The sequence below is a fragment of the Phaseolus vulgaris genome, chromosome 1 (assembly GCF_051622355.1).
Source record: "Phaseolus vulgaris cultivar YP4 chromosome 1, ASM5162235v1, whole genome shotgun sequence".
NCBI classification, from domain to species: domain Eukaryota; kingdom Viridiplantae; phylum Streptophyta; class Magnoliopsida; order Fabales; family Fabaceae; genus Phaseolus; species Phaseolus vulgaris.
The window spans coordinates 46872087-46893527 of NC_143498.1; the positions used below are offsets into that span (position 1 = coordinate 46872087).

Consider the following 21441-nt stretch of genomic DNA (forward strand, 5'->3'; position numbering starts at 1 on the left):
CTAGCCAAAAAAGGGTTCAAACAAGCACACAATGTGATCATTTTGTTCCATATTCATACCTCACTTCAGCATGCAGGAAAGCCATCTGAAAATAGATTGGGCATGAAAAGCCAACGACAAATCGGAGGAAGAAAATTGTTTCAAGTGGGTGAAGCAACAAAACTAGAGAAGAAAAGGGAGAAGCCATCAACTTCATTCGAAAAGGATTTACATTTTCTGAGAAATAAAACTTCATTTCTACAGTTACATTGCTTTGAAAGAGATCACTTGATTGGTGCAAGAATGGTGTACAACAAAAGAAATGTGACAATAATAATTGCACCCCCAAGAGTGAAAGTGGGACTATTCCAGAACTCGAGGTTTGATCTCTCTGTTCTCTTAATAGGATCAACCTCCTCAGAAAGAGGGAATTCTGAACGCCTAGGATTCCAACTCACATACTTATCTGAAAATTTTGAGAAGGCTTTCTTGCCCCCTTGATTCTTGAATTTTGACCATGCCTTGTCCCAGTCTCTTGAAGATTTATCACCTGACACATTTAATCAACACTTAAAATAAGTTGCAGCAGTGAGTTCTACACTGATGGATTGAATGCTTTTGGAAGCAATGAAGTTCAACAGTCAGAGTTTGATTACTGTGTCTGGGAAAATCATATTTTAGCTTCAGATTAATAAAAATCATACATTCAACTTCTACAAAAAAAAAATGCTCTCATACATATGTTGATCATCACTGTAATAGAAAGGAAAAATGGTGATTGTAGAACAGTAAGTGCATACCCTTATTGTTGTTATCGTCTTTTGGTTGAGATTCCTTGGAACAGAGAAGCTTGAAAGGTGGATGAGAGGAGGAGGAGGAAGAGGAGTGGTGGTAACGTGAAGAACAGAAACGATGCGATATGAAAGGTGGTGATGAAAGATGTGTATAAACATCCATTTGCATGCAATTGAATTTGAATTTGAATTCAAAAATTGTTTAGGTGGAAACCAGAAGAAAGGATCATCACCTGTTCCTTATCCTTTCATTTGGATCTCCAAATTCACCACCTCCTCACACTTGTCCTTCCTCTTTTGCCCCTCAACCTCCACCTTACAATCAAACCACCTTACTTCATCTTTATATTTCATTTTCTTCTCATCTCAATTTCTAATTTTTCCCTTCCCAACCCATGATGCATGTCCCTACAAATTACACTTACCCTTTTAAAGTGATAGTAAATAACATATAATTTTTTTTATTTTTTATGAAAATTTATAATTTAGTTGCAATATTTTTTTAGAATATTATTAACATATAATAATTAGAATGATTTATTTTATAATAAAATTATTTTATTTTATATATTATAAAAGTTTTGGTTTTCATATTTTTTATTTAAATTTTAGTTCATATATTACTTTTAAATAAAATAAAAGAAGTAGTTGGGAGGTGAGTTTATTTCAAAATCTATAACAATATGATTTTATTTAGCATTTAACGAATGTGAGTAATTATTTTAAAATTAGAGGGATGTAAGTGTTATTTACTATCACTTTAAAAGGGTAAGTGTAATTTGTAGGGACATGTTTGTATGAGTCTTCGGTAAAAATATTTAAAGGTTGAAAAATAATGTAGAAAAAGCTAAGACAGAGACTAGAAGGTGATAAGGAGGTGGTGATGGATTCTTTAAAAAGGAAAAGTTTGATCATAATAAACCATATATCAAATCCCAATCTTAAAAGGATATTGTACCTTCACAAGAGCATCAACAACAATCATATAATCGTTAGGGATTACATGTTTTAAATGTGGTGTATCACATAATGTTAATTAGTGTTCGTGTTCACCTTATCATATTAATTGTGACTGTTTTCTATAACTAAAGATTTCTTAAGATGGTCAATGAAAGATAATTGGTATATCATAGTCTAAAACACATATAAGTTTAAATATTAAAGTAGATAAAGTGTTGAGATTTAAGGATAAAGTTTGTGTTCCAAAAAATGTGAAGAAGATAATCTTCTAGGAATGAAAAAAAAAATAGTAAGTTTAGTTTGCACCTTGACATGACTAAAATATATTAGGGTTTGAAAGGTTTTTTTTATTAACTTTATATGAATGATGTGAATTAGTTTATAGTAACTTGTTTGGCCTTTTAGAAAATTAAGTTGACCATTAAAGATCAAGTGATATGTTACAACAATTGAAAGTGTTAGAGTGAAAATAATGAGATAATATTGTTTTGAATTTTGTTACCCATTTGACATATGTTGTGAGAGGGCATGATTTATTTTTAGATTATAGTATATCAATTGATAAAGAGTGATATTTTTTGCTAGTTAGTTTGATAACTATAGAAAAATTGACTTACTTGTACATTAAAGAGGTAGTTAGATTGTTGTACCTTCCAACATTATATCAAACAAAGATCCAAGATTCCTTTCTAGGTTTTAGTAGACTTGGCATGAAGCCTCATAACCAAGTTAAACTCAATTCAATTTATCATCCCTAAACAAATGGACACTTTGAGAGAACAATCAAATAATTATATATATGTTGAACATGTGTATGTTGAATTATCTACAAATTTGGAATAAGATATTTTCTATGGTGGAATTTACCTAAAATCAAAATTATTATGCCAACATCCACATGACTCCTTAATAGACTTTGTATGATAGAAGTAAATAACTCCACTATATTAGTAGCAAGATTGAAAGAGTTTGTTAGTGGGGTTTCAGTTATTACAACATACAACAAAGAATGTTAAATAATTAAATAATAGGATGAAGGCATCCATGAGCAAACCAAAGTCCTATTCAAATTATAGGAGATGATAACTAGAGTTTGAAGCTTAAGATCATGCTTTTTAGTTACACCAACCACATGTGTTATTATACCATTTTAGATTTTCAAATGTATTAGTCTAGTAGTTTATGAGATAGTTTTATCACCACCTTTAATTATCCTAGATAACATAGTTAATATATCTTAGTCGAAAAGAATATATGAGATTCTAGTCACATCATTTAACTTTATGTGATCATTTAACTTTATGTGATTCAAGTTAAAAATGACTTGTCTTTTGACATCAAATATATAAGAATTGAATATTAATATATTAGATATTTGAAAAGAAAAGACAACAATTTAGTTAAAATGGTTGAAATGTCTAAAAATACTATATGAAAATTTTAGGAGAAGATGAAAGAAGATTTTTTTTTTTTTTGGTAAAGTAAATTATAGACAATTTCATTGGAGAAAAATTAAGGACTTGTTTTTATGATTGTAAGGTAAGAAGAATTAAAGGTTAGATATCAATTTAAATTCTAAGTTTAGTTTTAAAGTTTTAAATAGAAAAATAAATTATTTCATTTATTATTTTGATTCACCATCTCTTCATAACTCTTTTACTCTCTTTTTTTTTATAGAAGTTTAAAGAGTTTTTATTCGTATCTTTGTTTGTGCTTTCAAGATAGTTTGAACAAATTTAAGTCATTTAATAAGAACTTACTTTAAGGTGAGTTTTTTTTATCCACCATAAAATCATTAACATAAACACAATCTTGTAATATAAAAGGTAAGAAATTAAATGATTGATTTTTTTACATCTATACATTTTAGGACTACAAGTCGATGGGAAAATAGAAAAAAATTATACCTCATATTAAATTACCATGCTGTATTTCTTGAAAGTAAATAACAAATCATTTGATAAATTTGAAGTTGTAGCTTCTCATTTGAGAGATTCATGAGCAATACTATTTATCTAATTTATATATGTTTTTTATCATGAGAGAAGGATTTCTACATAAATATATTTTATTTAAATATTTGGTTTTTCATATTTAATTTTTGGGATATTATTTTGTTACCATTATACCCTTTATCTCTTGTATTACTTCACTCTATCTTCATTCATTGAATCCTAATGACCCTTTCTCGTAAATGTGGATATTTCTCTTATACATAAATTCCAGCATTAACAAAGTTACCAATCAAATCCTCCCAATTATCAAGAACATGTGTTTATACAAAGACCAATCTTGCAGTTTCTCTTGGTGTAGAAAATGAATAGGTATTCTTTTGAATGAAATGAGTTTTAAAAATTATCAAAATAAATATAAAATTTTAGTTAAAGTTTAAATATATTGAAGTTGTTTCAACTCATACAATTTTAGTGAAATCGTATCATATTTACATAGATTTACTCATTTTAGTAATTTTTAAAAAATTTAAAATAATTAAGAGATAAAATGGTAAAACATTAGTAAAAATCACAGGTTTTGGGGAAACTAGAAAGAGAAGCAGCAGTGAGCACATGATTTGTATGATGTCCTGTGGTCAATGGTGACGGTGTGACCCACTGCTCCTTTTCTTTCACTATCATTTCCTTATGTTCACAAAAACATTGCCCCCTCTCATGTCCCTTCAACTTCTTTCTCTATACCACTCTTCTCTTCGATCTTCATTCTCTATTCACAATCTATTTACGCCGCCAAACTATTCGACACCATAACCCTGTTGTCATACCGTCATTTTTGGCTTTCACACTACGGAAAATGTGTTATCAGACATTTTAACTTACATCAGAAAGGTGTTTCTGTTCTTGTTTCATGATCACCTCTTAAAATGTAATCCAATTTGTTAATTCCATTTAGACAAGTGGAACAATTAAAGTGGCAATAGTGATTTTCGGGTATGTATGCCAGTGACATGAGAGGATGAAATGGACGTGAAGGAAGTTTGGTTTGGTGGTACTCACCTAACATTTACAACTATGCACCTCACGTAACCACACAATCCAACTCGCAGTCCCCTTGTTTTTCTCTCTTTCTCTGCTTAGAAAACTCACCATTCAATATTAGTTCATAAAGTTGGATACTTTTATACACTATTTAGTCATATACCACATGATCTCATATCGAAAAGGATTGAATATTTCAAACATAAAGTTTACTAGAATATGCATTTATCAGTGGTCTGGTAGCAATGGCGAGATAGGCCGAACAACAATTAGTGAAATGGAGTATGATGGTATCTCTCTTTTATTATATTTAATTTGTCACACTAAATAACATAGTAACACCTGAAGTTGTCAACCAATGGCAATGGCGCCCTCAACTCCCTCTAGTGGCTCTGGCAAGAAGGTTAGAAAGCCTTATACTATCACCAAGTCTAGGGAGAGCTGGTCTGAGGAGGAGCATGACAAGTTTCTCGAAGCTCTTCAACTGTGAGCTCCTATTCTTAACCATAATGCTGCTTCACTGCACAAATTATTTACTTATCTGTATTCTAGATTCAGTTATTTTGATTATTTTAATCAACTTTTGGATAGAAAAGGCACATAACAAAATCTTTGGTCGTTTTGCTGTTCTTTTTTGGTCTTTGAGGGATGTATCAAACACAATCTGCTATTGAATTGCTGACTTCTTTTTTTTATATATTTTTCGATGTTCAGATTTGACAGAGATTGGAAGAAAATTGAGGATTTTGTTGGTTCAAAAACAGTTATTCAGGTTAGGAAGCAGTTCTTCAGCTATGTTTTCATGATTTGTATCTTCTGTTATGCTATTATACGTATCTCTCAGTTTCACACTGAATTTTCTTCAGATTAGAAGTCATGCCCAGAAGTACTTTCTGAAAGTTCAGAAGAACGGGACAGTAGCACATGTGCCTCCTCCTCGTCCTAAGCGTAAAGCTGCTCATCCTTACCCCCAAAAGGCATTCAAAAATGGTTTGCTTCTATTTCATTCACACTATGATGTTCTGTTCCTTAAAATCATAACATGCACATTCCTGACATGCTGTTGTCTGGTCTGGCAGTTTTGGTGCCATTGCCAGCTTCCCTGGCATATGTTTCTTCCACTAGTACCCCTCCACCCGGGTATGCCACATGGGATGAAAAATTCTTGCTTATGAATTCTGGATCCAACAAATCACTGCCCTATCAGGATGAACTCACCAATCTTCATGGAGATGAAGGCATGCATGCTTCTTTTATTCTTTCATATTTTTGGTTCAATAGTTTGTTTGAGATGAAGAGTATCTGCAATGGATGTACTAAATGGAAGTTTTGACCACTTATTCATGTTTTATGACGTCACTGATTCAGCTGATATTGGATCAAAGGGGGTGACAATAATTGGCAGGAGCTGTCTTAGTGGTGTTGGGAACTCTACTAGAAAGTTGTCTGCTACGGAGATGCCAAAACAAGGGAAACAGACTCAGGTGCTTCATGGTATTGATCTTACATCCTTTCATATTTTTTCATCATATGGTTTCATAGTGAAATTAATAGGTGGTGGTGATTGTCTTCTCAGGTTTACCAGATTTTGCTGAAGTTTATAGTTTCATTGGAAGTATTTTTGATCCAGACACAAAAGGCCATGTCCAGAAGCTGAAGGAGATGGATCCTATAAATTTTGAAACTGTGAGTAGAATAAAACTTCTCAACATCATCATTCAATTACGTGACATGCAGCGAAAGTGGAGAGAATTAAAATCATTTTGAGTGCTATAACATATATGCATTTCCTAGTTTATCAGGTTTAGATTTCTGACTAAGAACCTTGTTTCCTGCATGTCAATCTGTAATCTTCGTTAGCATTATAAGGCATATGTTAAAAGTTTTGTTAAAATTGAGAGTTACCTGTCCTTGAGATTTGCCAGGTTAATTGTGACAAGGTAAGAACTTATTTTTATTATCTGTTGACTGAGAATTTGCTTACATATTTGGTGTTCTGCAGGTTTTGTTGCTAATGAAAAACCTCACTCTCAACTTGTCTAGTCCTGACTTTGTGCCCGTTGTAAGTTATTTTGCAGAATTAAAAGTAATACAACGAGATAAAATTTCTTGATATATAATTGTGACGATTATTGAACTCTAACTTTATATTTGAAGGCTAGATTATATAAGTTAATTTTTATGGTTTTGTACAGAGGAATGCCATCTCATCATACGATGCCAACGCGGAATTTCGGCGGCAGAAATTGATGTCAAGAAATAGACAAACGACCAATCATGTCAAACAGCTCAACAAACATTAATTGAACAAGTACGTGTGTGTTATCCTCTCATGTTTTGTAGCTTTCCTTTTGTGTTTGGATGGTAACATCTCCTATTACAGTGGTCAAATTTGGATGGAAGACTGAAGTTTTGCTGAAGCAGCAGCAATGCATTCACTCGTTGGGAAGCTTGTAAATGGAACAAAAGCATCATCATCAGCCTTTGTAAGAGCCAAGAAGATATGAAGAAGTGTGCACAGTGATTATAGTACTTATTTATAGGATGTGGTATTCGTGGAGACACATGGCTCTAATAATAAGATATGTTAGTGGGTGGTGGTGGTGGTGGTCGAGAGTTGGGGGCTGGTGATGGTAGCTTTCATGTGTTGCTGGATTCACGTTTTAGGGGCTTCAAATGGCAGCAAATTTATCATTTTACGTTTTGTGCCTCCATACAATTTACCCCAACTTTGAATGTAAATGATAAAGAGCATCAAAACAGAAAATGGTTTAGAGATTTTTAGCATTTTTGTGCAATATCATTATTAAAACGGTAAAATTTTTAAAAAACTTCAAGTTAGTATGAATTCAGTTCAGTTAAAATAAATTAATTCGTGATAAGTTTACACGACTTCTTTGTAATAAAATCTAATCAAGTACGCATAATTTAATTATTTTAATACTTTTTTAAAATTTTCCTTATTTCAATAATTAATAATTCACCATAATAGTGAAAAAACTCAAATTATAATTCAATTAACCTTTTTGGCGTCAATAATTGGAATGCAAATGTAAACTTAGGAGAAGGAGATGAAAGGAGAAGGAGATGAAAGTTGGCGTAGAAAAAAAAACTTTTCGCACAGTATATGGGTTGAAGTGAGAATATACATTATCATATTTATTATTCCACTAGTAAATAACCTCATAGTCAATTATTGTGTGCACCTTTTATTTTTTTATTTTCAATTTTTTTAAATATAATAAATAAAATAATAATAATATATAAATAATTCAAAAGTTCGGACATCATCTTAGACAATATCAGCTCGGCTTTGGTAAGAAAAAAATCAAATAATATTATGATAAAAGTAAGGCTTCCTACACCCAATATTTTTTACATATACCCAACATATTTTTTTAGTTTCCAAAAATGTCCTTAATTTCGAAAATAAAAGTTCAGAATTGAAAATAATATATTCTGGAAAAATAAATCCAGAAGTGATTATTGAGTTTTGGAAATAAAAATCTTAAAAAAAATTAAAATTCTATTTCAGACAAAAAAATCTGGAATTGAAAAATAATACATTTTGAAAAAAAAATTTGGAAAAGAAATTATTGTGTTTCGGAAATAAAAATCTGGAAAAAAAATGAAAAACCCATTCCAGATAAAAAATCTGTAATATAAAATTTCGTTCTGGAAAAAAAAAATCCAGAATACATATTTCGGAAATTTTTTTTAAGGACAGTTTCGTCTTTTCCGCTGGAATCGGGTGCAGTGATATGGTGCAGGAAGCAATTGCCTAAAAGTAATTTTTCATTTATCTTTATTTATTCTAATTTAAATAAATATTGTTTCACTCATTTTTTTGTTCTTTTCAGTTTTCATCACCCTATTCAAACACATTGTTAGAAGGATATGTAGAGAGTAATAAATATTTGATGGGGGTAGTAAGAATAAGCCCAATAAGCACAAACATATTCCCAAGTGATGGGCCTGAGATGGGCCAAGCAAAAAGAGGGCCTTTCTAGATATATAATCACCGCTTCATTTTCCGCCCTTTCTTCTACCGGTACCCTAAACCCTAGTTTTGTGAGTACCAACCTTCTCCAATGGCAGCAGCAGCAGCAAGGCCTCTCGTATCCGTTCAAACCCTAGAGGGCGATGCAGCCCCCACCGTCCCTCTTCCTGATGTCATGAAGGCTCCCATTCGCCCTGACATTGTCAATTTCGTCCACTCCAACATTTCGCGCAACAGCCGCCAGCCTTACGCTGTCAGCAAGCGCGCCGGCCACCAGACATCCGCTGAGTCATGGGGTACCGGCCGCGCCGTATCGCGTATCCCTCGTGTGCCCGGCGGCGGCACGCACCGCGCTGGTCAGGCTGCCTTCGGCAACATGTGCCGCGGCGGGCGTATGTTCGCTCCCACCAAGATCTGGCGCCGCTGGCACCGCAAGATCAACGTTCAGCAGAAACGCCACGCCGTGGTCTCCGCCATCGCCGCCTCCGCGATACCCTCCTTGGTCCAGGCCCGCGGCCACCGCATCGAGTCTGTCCCTGAGCTCCCACTCGTTGTCAGCGACAGCATCGAGAGTGTGGAGAAGTCCAAAGAAGCGGTGAAAATTCTTCAGAAGATCGGCGCGTTCCCCGACGCGGAGAAAGCGAAACTGAGCCGCGGAATTCGTCCCGGCAAGGGGAAAATGAGGAACCGTAGGTACATTTCTCGCAGGGGTCCTCTTATCGTGTACGGATCTGAAGGGGCTAAAGCGGTTAAAGCGTTCAGGAACATTCCTGGTGTTGAGGTGGCAAATGTTGACAGGCTTAACCTTCTGAAGCTTGCACCCGGTGGCCACCTTGGGAGGTTTATTATCTGGACCAAGTCCGCGTTTGAGAAACTGGACTCCATTTATGGGTCTTTCGACAAGGTCTCCGAGAAAAAAAAGGGCTACCTTCTTCCCCGGGCCAAGATGGTTAACTCGGACTTGTCCCGTATCATTAATTCCGATGAGGTTCAGTCCGTGGTGAGGCCCGTTAATAAGGAGGTTAAGCGCGCTACTCTGAAGAAGAACCCTCTCAAGAACCTCAATGTCATGTTGAAGCTGAATCCCTATGCTAAGACCGCTAAAAGGATGGCTCTTCTCGCTGAGAAGCAGCGCCTTGTGGCCAAGAAGGAAAAGCTTGATCAGAAGCGCAACAATGTTTCAAAGGTTAGTGAATTTTTCAGTTCCCAAATGATTTTGATTCTGCGGAATGTTATTTTTTATTAAATTAATGTGCATTGTGGTGATTGTTATTACGGTATGCGTTTAAATGTTAATAGAAGCATAGTCTTGGTTTATTTTGGAAACAGAATTCGCATGTTGTGGTTGTGAGTTATCAATGTTTTTTGTGTTTTTTTAGGTTTATCATTTTAACATTTAGTAATTGTTGTTGTTTTGAAATGACATATTGGTTTCATAATTCTTCTTAGGAGGAGGCTTCTGCTATCAGAGCTGCTGGAAAAGCGTGGTATCAAACTATGGTGTCAGACTCTGATTATACAGAGTTTGATAACTTCTCTAAGTGGCTGGGTGTTTCCCAGTGAACTTTTCTGAATTTTGATTAGTTTTTTGTTTTGTTACTTTCTTTAGATTACATTTACACTTTTGATACAGTAATTATATCGTTCGAGTAAACATTGTCACTTTGATGTTGTTTAAGGCAAGTATGGTTTGCATATTTTTAGAATTTGATTATTAAAGTTGTTTGCTCATCTTCCATGTGCTTTGCTGCAATGAAATTGATATGTAATATCTGGATTGAGGCCTTTATTCTTTTCAAATGAAATTTTAAACCCCATTTTCTACTAGTTGACTATTTTGGGGAAAAATCAATTTAAAGATTTTATCCAGCCGAAGACATCTCAATCGACTGAGATTCTCCAAGTTTTTGCTAGCCATTGCAATCTGTGTAAGATGGCATTGAACTATTTTCTCATATAGAGATTACATATACCACGATCAGAGATGACCGGGATTCTTCAAATTTTTGCTTGCCATGGTAATCTGTGTAGATGTATTTGAACTAACTATTTTCTCATCTAGAGTACATATTTATACCACGAACAGAGATGACCGAATGCTTTGAACTATTTTCACATGTAGAGATTACATGTGACCGAATAGAGTATAGAGATTGCGACAGTTTTGAATAGCAAATGAAAGCAAAAATTATCTTGTAAGATAAATGGATTTAGATACAAATAATTGATAAATCCTAAATACTAAATCTTAAACTCCTTATAACTCTTTATAGTCAGATATAAAATGATGCTGTTCAAGTTTAACAATAGCTACCAAATGGTCTTATCAACATTAAAATAAAAAATGGTAAAATATATTTTCTTTATTCAAAATTTCTAATATTTATTTTTTATCTTGTAGTTTCTTTTTGTATATTGTAAGTCCACAAATACTGAAATTGTGTTAATGTTAACTATCGTTATGAGTATATACTTTATTTCTTATCTTCAAAAAAATTGTGCTTAAGTCTAAGAATTTTGGTTTGGTAGGGACATTTGATGGTTTTCCTTTTTGCAAATTTAGGGTCACATTTTTTATTATTCTCTTTTTTGTATATTATATGGAAAGGGGATTAGTAAAAATATATACATGTTAGAATAATAGTTTTTGGCAAAATTTGAAATTCCCTTTCCTTTTAACGGCTGAACACCTTCTCCAACATCTTAATAACCCTTCAACTTAACAATGTTCATTCTTACTGTGTTACAATAAGCCAATAAAAAATTACAAGCATCTATGCATTCTAGACTGCATGGATGCATCGTGTGGCACTTGAAAGGAGTATGCATTTTTTTGAGGGATTGCATTCTGCATTCTCATTGCATCCTCCTATAAAACTTTTATTTTCAATTTTGTTTTTCAGTTCTGTACTTTGAAATATGTTTTTCGATTCATAAACGGGCAATCTATAATGGATTTTTAGATAAAAATATATTGGAGAATTTACATTTCGAAATATATTAATACATTATGTATTTTTGGAATTTAAAATGTATTTTTGATTTTGGAATATGCACCCGAGGATTGAGGATGAGGATTGAAGTTTATATAATTGAGAATGTATTGATAGATTTTGAATTATATATTTCAGATGTTATATTTCAAATCTCAAACATGCATATTCAGAATTTTTGAATGATGTTATTTTCAAATCTCAAACATACATATCGAAATGTATCTTTTTAATAATAGGTTTGTGATGTAAGATTATGTAATTCAGAATGTATATGTAATTTAGTTAATATATTTCAGAAGTTATTTTCAGATCTCAAAATACATAGGAATATACCATCTTAATGTATCTTTTTAATGATAGGTTTGTCATTTCAGTTCATATCTTATCAGTCCTTCTGTAAGAGCATATGCATATCAAATGTCTATGTATTTTAAAAATTAAAGTATATATTGTGCAATACCCAGAGTGAAACCATTTTTCATGCCATGGGATGCTATATATTTTGTTTTTGTCAATCAATTGTATTAGTACTGCACTTTACCAATTTTGATGAGTGACACCCATAGACATTTGATATGCATATGCTTAGTTTAAACCTTAATTCTTTAGAGGCAATTACTTCCTACACCCAATCAATTGCTTCCTGCACCCTACAAAGATTTTAAAATTCAACTATGTCCTTGTCTTCGGTGTCTATGGATAGATTTATCCGGAACCTAATATTGGTGTCTATGGATAAAAAAATCAGGAAGTCATAGAGCTGCTTATGGATTGAAAAATCCTGAAGTCATACACGTGTTTATGGATGAAAAAATCCAGAAGTCAAACAGGTGTCTATGGATGACAATATCCAGAACATATAATTGTTGGGTGCACATATCTCACTTAACCTAATGTCAAATTCATTAAGACCAGTTTAGTATTTTCCTATCTACAATCGGGTGTCAGTTTGAAATGATCAGGTGCAGGGAGAATTAGCCTTCTTTAGACCCCTTTCTGCCTACTGTCTTAGATCCAAAAGTGAATGCTACTAGGAGTTTGCTTTTTAATGCACTAAATTACATGTTACACTTCCTTCTTTCTTTAAAGCCAAATCTATCTTTTTCGTTGTCAAAGCTATCTTTCACATTCACTAAACATGACTTTTGAATATTGTTACATCTCAAAATTACTATTAAGAAAATTAACTTCACACGTATTTACAATAATAAACTAAAACATGTATTTTTCAAAAATAAATTGATTTGAAAATTAAAATATTTTTTAATATATAAAAATAAATGTGTAATATACTATTTGGGGCTATTACATGTATTCACAATATCTTATATGTTCTCATAGTTCATCAATAACTACAATATTATATCAACTAAAATAAATCATAATATATATATATATATAAATTAATCCCACCAAGAACTAATTTATATAATTGTTAATAATGGTCTATTTTTCCAATTACATAATATATTTATTTTATCAATATAATCAAATTGCATCTTATTTTTATCATAGTCTAAACAAAGGTTACCAAAAAATATTTTTCATAATCTAAACATCAAATAAAATGGGCAAAATCTCAATATCTTTAAAATAAATTAATGATAAATATTCAAACAATTTATGTTTTCAAACATTAATATAACTAAATTATTAGAGTTTTTTTTTCTTTACGTATTCCACATACATATACATTATATGTATAATTATTATTTTAATTTTATAAACTATAAGTTGGATCAATATTTTATTGTGTCTTAGTTAATCTGACCTTGTTATAAGATAGATTGTTGGATTAAACATCTATCGATTAGAGAAAAAAAATATAACTAATAGTTAGAGTTTAACGTTTAAGTATATGATTAGATTATAACTTGATTCATTTGACCTTTAAAATTATTGATATAATATACTATAATATATAATTTAATCATTTATATTAATTTATAATTTTTATGTCATATTTCATATTTCATAAATTTATATAATATCATAATATTAAAAATGTAAATTTAGTTACAATTAATTCAACTATAATATAGTTATGGTGATATAACCAAATCTAATTTTGATTAGGGATTCTACATAAAGCGTGCACTACATTCTTTGCGTCCATTTAATGAGAAATTTACATATTTTACTGAAAAGTATTTTCATCTTTAAGATAAAATTAACTCTTAGTTTTGTATTATATTAAGTTCCCTCATGAACTATTTACTATTCTAAAATTTCATGACAAAAAGAAGGTTAGATAACTCTAACTACAACGTGCAAGAATACATTCTAAAATATCTGATTAATTTTTCTTCAATTCTTCTTCAAAATAACATCTGTTTTTTTGTTAACTATATTTTTCTTACTTTTCTATTATTCATTTTTCTTTTGCAGTTGACCAAAAAGTAATTATCTAATATTTGGATTCTTAGCTCAAATGCAATATAATAGTTTTGGATCTGCACTTCTATATTGAATCACACCCCTTATTTCTTTTTGTATATTACTTCCATTGCTAAAAAAACTTAAATGAGGATTTGTGTTTAATAATATTCATTTCCCACATCCAAAATATGAATTTGAAATGTTTAAAGGTCAAATCAAACATGAAAGCAAAACATACATTTTCCTATTTGGTGCCAACATTAGAAAAAAGAGACAAAGTTTATGTTTCATCATGAATGCAAAAGTTGTTTTATGTCACAGCCTTATTATAAGTTAAAGCACTGATAACATGGACTTCTTTTCAAGTTATATACTATTTTATTAGAATAAATAGTAGATATGTCACCAGTTAAAGTTAAAGTTTTTACACTTTTATATAATTAACAATTTTCACCCAATTAAATATACTCAGCTGATTCATAAACCTTAAAAAAATCAATTTTATTTTATTTTATTTTCTAGTTTACTAAAAAAACTTATTAAATAAAAAATAATTTTAAATACAGAAAATAATTAGAAAATTAAAAGGTGATTTTATTATTAATAAAATTTATAAATAGGTTTCTAAATTAGCATCTAATTAGCTATTAAGTATTTAATATTCTAAAATTGATAGTTTAAATCTTGATGGTTAATTAAATATTAATTAATTAATTAAATATTATTTTATATATTAATAATTTGTTAAATTTAATAAGATAGTATTTAGTTTAGTTTTTTTATTAATTATTTTTTTAAAATTGAATTTTATTTAATGATAGTATAGTAGTAGGATATTATTGATGGTTTTATAATTGTGGTTATTTCATAAATATTTGTGAGTTAAAAAACATTAAGATATGGGATTGTTGAAGACATTTAATAGTGAGAGTCCTATTAGTTTGAACCTATGTAGGAGTAGGTGAATATAGGTATAGAGACAAATTGAAAGAAAAGATGATAGAGGAAGATATGTTGTGTTTGAATACAAAGGTGATAGTGCAAGTAATAAGTACGATTTGTCACAAAACCACTAACCTAAAATTAGTTCCTCATTCATCCAACTTGCTTTTGGCATCACAAATTGCAAAGTGAGGTTCCTTTTCTATGTTGGCCTATCTGTTTCCATTAAGTGGAATGCAAATTAGGCTTTCTAACAACTTGGTTTTCGTTCATAAAGAGAAACCTCGTGCCAACCTATGAATTCTCGAAACAAAACTTCAAATTGGACCACTTCATCAAATACCATCTTCCACTAACCAACCATTAATCCCCAAACAAACTTCACTAACATCCAATAATGCCACACAAATTATACTTCTAATTGCGTCACCCAATTAATTTCAAAACAAGATTAGGAGCATTCATATTCTGTTATTAAAACTTGAAATTTAACTCAATCTAACTTTGTATAAAACGGATTTGTTTACACGTACTTATATATTTTATATTTTGAAATATTCATATCATTAGTTGATTTGAAATCTACAATACATCTTTTTTATGTTAAAACTGTCAACTTATACGTGAGACTATATATTTATAGGTGATCCGATAGTGATCTACTAGCAGGTGACTTCATAAGTCTAACAAATTCTCACTACGATAAACTCTAAATGACTATCACTACAAGAAAATCATGACATAGAAACTAATTTTAGAGATAAAAAATAATTAGTTGCTATAGTGACTAAATTAGAGACCATTTTAGGAACTAAATAAATTTTTGGTTTCTAAATTAGTTTCTATTATTGTTAAATGGTTTCTAAAAGTTTTTGCTACCAAATTTAGAATCTAAATAATTGGTAGTTAAAACATTGGTAGCTAATTAGATACCAATTTAGAAACTATTTAACAATAATATAAATTAATTTAGAAACCAATTTTTTTGTTTAGTTTCTAAAATTATCTCTAATTTAGTTACTATTACAACTAATTATTTTGGTCTCTAAAAATTGATTTTTATTTCATGATTTTCTTGTAATGTATAATACGATAATAAGAATTAATTTTTTTAAATGTAACTCAACTTTACAAAATTGACTTATGAAATAAAATTTACACTCACTTATACATTATAAAATATCTTGTTTTTACTTTTTTTTTATACATTATAAAATATCTTGTTTTTGCTTTTTTAATTTTTTTTTTATCGATGTGAGATTTTCAAAGTTAATAACGTTTTGTAGGCGTGGTAATGGATTCTTTGTTGCCATTATTTTATAAAGATATGTTTTGTGTTGGGTCTTAATCTCATCCCAATTCTGCACTACCTTTGACTTTATGCATTAAAATATCACTACAAAACCAAACATGAGTGGGATTTAACATGTGAACAACATCCAATAATGTTTGAAGCATAGCATTTGCCAACTTTATCATAATCTTATTTTTTTAAAATAAATAGCATTCTAAAAAAACTCATATGATATATATGTTCAAGGCTTATATATTCACATATACATCTTACTGTACCAAAACTCAGTCCTCATATTACAAAAATGTGGAAGATAACAATGTATATATGTGTTTTTTCTCTCATTTTCAATATAATATTTTTATTATTCGTTATGAAAAAAATTATACTGAAACATTAAAAAAATCTCAATATTTTTATAAATTTTGAAATAAAATAAAATTCTAATAAAACATACTTGAATTTATTTATTTGACATTTTCTAACAGGAATCTAAAGGGACAAAATGATAAATTGAAAGAGTAAGCATTAAGAAAAACAGCTAGTACGGTCAAATGTGATTCCTTCCGTACATGAAAATTCAATGGTTTTGTGAGATATTCCATTCGTTTGCAATTATTATTGTTATTCAACAAATTGAATTAAACTTCAATATTACCTCTAGGTGCTATTCCTATTATTACCACTTTGTAGAGTTGAAGTTTAGTATATTCTAAAGGATTGCAAAGTAAAGGTAATAGCATCATTTATTAACTTTACATAGTTTGTTTATGTGAAATTAATGATTTGTTTGTATTAGGGGTGTCGAATAGAAGATGAGAGAATGTAAAAAGCAAAGACATCACATATTTTAGAATAACAAAATACTTAAGTCAAGCTTTAGTAGTAACTTGCAAAAGACTTTCTGATATTTAAGTCAGTAAAAATACAAGGAAATACAAGTGAATTATAAAGGAAGTAGTAACTGAAATGAGAATACTTATTGAGATTGTATTTATAGGTTTACATTTTAGGATAAGTAACCATAAGATCGATCTTTCCGGATACATGGAACTGGTTATTGGTGCGTGGAGGCGATTACTTTTCTATTACAAAGCGATATTCACGGGTAACTGCATGTGGTCAATATCCATATTGTTAATAGATAATAACTTCTTTGTATTTATAAGACTGGATAGTACAAGTGGTATTGAACTATGTCAGTGAATTTCGAGCATGAGTAATATGAAACATGAGATGTTTACAATTTATTGTTTAATATATTTGGAATGAATAAAATGTGATGATTCATATGATTGTAATTGAATAATTTAAATCTAAAGTTTATCTTAAATTTGTTATGAGCAAGAAAAATTCCACTACAAAGTTATTATAACATGTAATAATTATCTTTTACAAGGATAATATATTACTAACTAATATACATTAACAATCGTCCACAAACACACACAACAACAAAATTGTAAAAGAGGCATAGTTTTGGAGTTTTGTAAAATATAATAAAGAAGGGTATGGAGTAAGGTGGACCAGAAGATGACTGGCATTTTATTAAGAAGATAAACAATAATGTAAAAACCATGGTCCCAAAAGATATTAATGAAGAGGTGGGGGAAGAAGAGTAAGACCAATTTTCAAAATATGATGATGTTTATTAATAAGATGAACCTTATAAAAAACATGGTCCCAGAAAGATATCACTAAAGAGGTGTTTATACTCAATGAAGTAAAATATTGAATGAAAGGTCTAAATTCACCCCTAATTTACATATACAAAAAATTAGTACTAATAGAAGATTGTGAAGGTAATTTATGACAGGTTCAAATTAACTATCAAAAATTCAATCCATTGATATTTTATTCAAATACTAATTATTAATATCTTTACACTTATCCCTTTTAGAAAAATTCATGTCAATGACATAAATAACCATACTAAGTACAACTGATTAAGATCCTATGCAATAGCTGAATATGGTTTTCAGGTTTTAAATGGTTCATATCTCATTCCTTTTGCCACCTTTCTTTACTCTTGACAACCCTATGAGTTATTATGTTTATAAGTTGAATAAAAGTAATGATTGTAGATATCAATGGACACAAAAAAATTAGAACAAACAAATTACTAATAAATAATCCAACACACAAATGAACATGTTTACCATTCAAGTTGTTTTTTTATATATATAAAATTCATGTTAGTAATGTAATATCACATTTTAGTTAGACTGATATTTTAAAATTAATATTTTAATTAAGCTGGCATCTTAAAATTTAACGTTTTAATTAGGTTGATATCTCAAAATTCAACAATCATATATAATTATTAAATGATTATTTCTAAAAATTTAATTACATTTTTTAAAACTAGACCTCTAATATTTTTTTCTTTAAATTTATAAAAATTTATACAAAGTTTAACTACAAAAAAAAAACTAAATTCAGTGTTTTTTAAAATTAATTTCATTAATTAAAATGTAGATATTAAAATTTATTTTTTTTTTAAATGTTAATCTTTCATAAAAAAAATTAATAAAAAAAATTATGACAAAATAAATAGCTGTAAACAGTAACAAAGAAAGTTTAGAGGCATAGATACTTGCAGTTTTGACCCACCGAAACCTTTGTCTCATATCTGAAGTCTCTCCGTAACCATTTTCAAGACCATGTTTTTGTTGTTATGCTAATTACGGTTGTACCCCCACCCTACAATCTAAGGTTGTACAACCTATATCAATCTAAACATTTCAACCTTAACCACAATAAATGAATAGTTATGATGTTTGAATTAAAAGAGAGGTAAAAAAAGAGAAGAGAATGATACTGTTTATATTAAGAGAAAAATAGTGAATGAATTAATTAGATTAATATGATAAAATTAATTCCCAAGTTAATTGATTGAATTTAAAACTTTTTATAAAATCAGTTACTAAATATTAACACAATTTACTTCACAAAATATACAAATTTAAATTATTTATTTTATTTCTTACTATAATATTTTAATTTAATTATTTATTATAATATGATAAAAAAAGTGTAAGTATTTAACTATTTTCGCCAACATAATAAAAAATATATAATTAAAGCGGTGGAAGCTGTTATTTCAATATGTAATTATTTTTTTGTTCTTTATATATTTTAATATTATATTTTGTGAAGCGTGCTTCAAGTAACGTATTCACGTGGTTAGTCACTCTAATACGTACATGATGAATTAATGAATTATATACATTTGAATATCAGTTTTTTCTCGTATAATTGGTTAAAATGTAAGTATTAAATTTTTCAAAATCCAATTTGAAATTAGACATATTCACTTTCCCTTTGTAGAATGGTTAGATAAATGCTAGATTGAGATAGTTTTATGTAATTAATGTTAAAAATTGTAACATTAATTGATTAAATTAAATATTTCTTTAATTTGTAGGCAGTAAGGTAGAGAAGGAACAGTTATTTTGCCAACTGTCTTTGTCTTTTGTTTCATTCCGTGATGGGAGGACCCGTCATTGTAACATCTTTCCTTTCCTTCCTTTCTTTCTTGTTTTGTATTTTTGCGTAAATCAGTACAAACACTCAAATTCTGGGTTTTTTTTCTTCCTTTATAAAGACTAAATAAGTATAAGCAAAGAGAGGGTTAAAGACTGAACCAAAACCATGCTCAAACTTTTGGGCACAATTTTTGCTCTTCCAATATTAGTTAGGAAGATATTTGGAAAATTAACTTTAAATTTAACTTAATTTATAAAATTATATATTATAAAATATTTTTATTTTTTGTTGATGTGAAATTTTTAATACACTTATGTTCGAGACTTGTCAATTTGTACATGTTGATGAAAAAAACGTACGCGAAAACAATACACAATCACGAATCAACTGTAGAAAAATAAACGATACAAGATTTAACGTGGTTCGGTCGCCAATTACAACTAACATCCACACGGGTAACTATTAGGTTTTCATTGCACACTAATTACAAGTACAATGATCTCTTTAAATAGAAATTATAAAGGGGACACAATGATTAAACACATTCACTAAACATGATATCTAGTCAGTCTAACCCAACCAATTGGTCATACCTTCATATCCAATAAATGTGACTATATATTTATAACTCATGTTTAATATACGTGACTTGATAAATCAAATCAAATCTCATTAGAATAAATTTTTAATAATTCTGATATTATATTAAGAAGTAAATTTTAAGATTAATTTAAATTTTATAAACTAAAATTTGCATCTATTTATATATTATAAATATGAAATAGTTTTATCTTTATTGGATGTTCTTCAACTGTTTTTCTATACTATGTGAACCAAAATGGTTGGCATTTGTGTAGGGAAGTTAAGGGTGTTTAACTATGTGTGATCAAATCCTAGCTAGGGAATTGTTGATTGGTTGGAGACATGGCATGAAACCATGGGACATGACAATTTGGGTCCAAGAGTGTAGTCTTATACCTATTATCAATGGAACTTACTTGTTACTTATGTGCACACCAAATATCTGATAGAATGATAATTTATGGATTTCTTTAAACTAGATGTGCAGTGCACCTATAAATAGTCTATCAAACTCACCCATTACAATATTGTGTCATTCCTACTTTCTTCTTCTGGTGCCATTTTAATAAATTTTATCTCTGTATTTCTAAACATAAATATGCATTATCCAGGGAAAAAACATAATTATAATGAATGTATTTTGGTAAACAACTTTATTGCATTAGGTATTGGGTTCTACCAGTAATAACTAAAGACTGTGCTACAGACATATTAACTCAATCTAGCACAATAAATTTTAATTTACTCACTTTCGATTTTTGTATACTTTAATATTATTTATTTTTACATTCCATGCAATTGTAAACTTTTAACAGTTTATAAGCTTTAGTAAAATATATTTTTATTTTGTTACATGATTTTCCTGTCACATTGTCATTTAGTTTTTAAATAAATACTTATAATTGTTTTTTATCATTATCTTCCCATGTATATATTAATAGACACACACAATGCCATCAAATTCTAATAGTCTAATAAAATATAAATACATATTATTTTCTCTCTATTTTCTTACAAGTTTATTTAACAGTGC

At 29.7% G+C, this 21441-nt stretch overlaps 3 protein-coding genes across 4 annotated transcripts; 2 read left to right on the top strand and 1 right to left on the bottom strand.

Moving 5' to 3' along the window:
* Positions 1-163: 163 nt before the first annotated feature.
* On the bottom strand, positions 164-1099 carry LOC137814416 (2,3-bisphosphoglycerate-independent phosphoglycerate mutase). The gene is made up of 2 exons (XM_068617153.2): positions 780-1099; positions 164-529 (listed from the first exon to the last, which is right to left on the bottom strand). Exons 1-2 carry the CDS (start codon positions 940-942, stop codon positions 264-266), a joined length of 429 nt encoding a protein of 142 aa, XP_068473254.1. The 5' UTR covers positions 943-1099; the 3' UTR covers positions 164-263.
* Positions 1100-4588: 3489 nt separating this feature from the next.
* On the top strand, positions 4589-7513 carry LOC137814418 (protein REVEILLE 8). Of its 2 annotated transcripts, none has more exons than XM_068617155.2 (9): positions 4589-5212; positions 5441-5498; positions 5593-5716; positions 5806-5964; positions 6095-6220; positions 6303-6412; positions 6729-6788; positions 6922-7037; positions 7110-7513. In XM_068617155.2, the coding sequence occupies exons 1-8, from the start codon at positions 5085-5087 to the stop codon at positions 7027-7029; spliced, it is 873 nt and encodes a 290-aa protein (XP_068473256.1). In that variant the 5' UTR covers positions 4589-5084; the 3' UTR covers positions 7030-7037; positions 7110-7513. The 2 variants fall into 2 exon arrangements, 1 of the variants encoding a protein (XP_068473256.1); XR_016522260.1 differs by having other exon boundaries at positions 4715-5212; positions 6095-6210.
* Positions 7514-8751: 1238 nt separating this feature from the next.
* On the top strand, positions 8752-10457 carry LOC137814421 (large ribosomal subunit protein uL4). Its single transcript, XM_068617157.1, has 2 exons — positions 8752-9912; positions 10176-10457. The coding sequence occupies exons 1-2, from the start codon at positions 8818-8820 to the stop codon at positions 10287-10289; spliced, it is 1209 nt and encodes a 402-aa protein (XP_068473258.1). The 5' UTR covers positions 8752-8817; the 3' UTR covers positions 10290-10457.
* Positions 10458-21441: the final 10984 nt, after the last annotated feature.

Excerpts from the sequence above, each read along its gene's own strand:
- LOC137814416 (XM_068617153.2), bottom strand. The coding sequence starts at position 942 with ATGCAAATGGATGTTTATACACATCTTTCATCACCACCTTTCATATCG. Across the intron at positions 530-779 it reads AGACGATAACAACAATAAGG|GTGATAAATCTTCAAGAGAC; the intron begins GTATGCACTTAC and ends TAAATGTGTCAG.
- LOC137814418 (XM_068617155.2), top strand. The coding sequence starts at position 5,085 with ATGGCAATGGCGCCCTCAACTCCCTCTAGTGGCTCTGGCAAGAAGGTT. Across the intron at positions 6,221-6,302 it reads ACAGACTCAGGTGCTTCATG|GTTTACCAGATTTTGCTGAA; the intron begins GTATTGATCTTA and ends TTGTCTTCTCAG. Across the intron at positions 6,789-6,921 it reads GTCCTGACTTTGTGCCCGTT|AGGAATGCCATCTCATCATA; the intron begins GTAAGTTATTTT and ends GGTTTTGTACAG.
- LOC137814421 (XM_068617157.1), top strand. The coding sequence starts at position 8,818 with ATGGCAGCAGCAGCAGCAAGGCCTCTCGTATCCGTTCAAACCCTAGAG. Across the intron at positions 9,913-10,175 it reads AGCGCAACAATGTTTCAAAG|GAGGAGGCTTCTGCTATCAG; the intron begins GTTAGTGAATTT and ends AATTCTTCTTAG.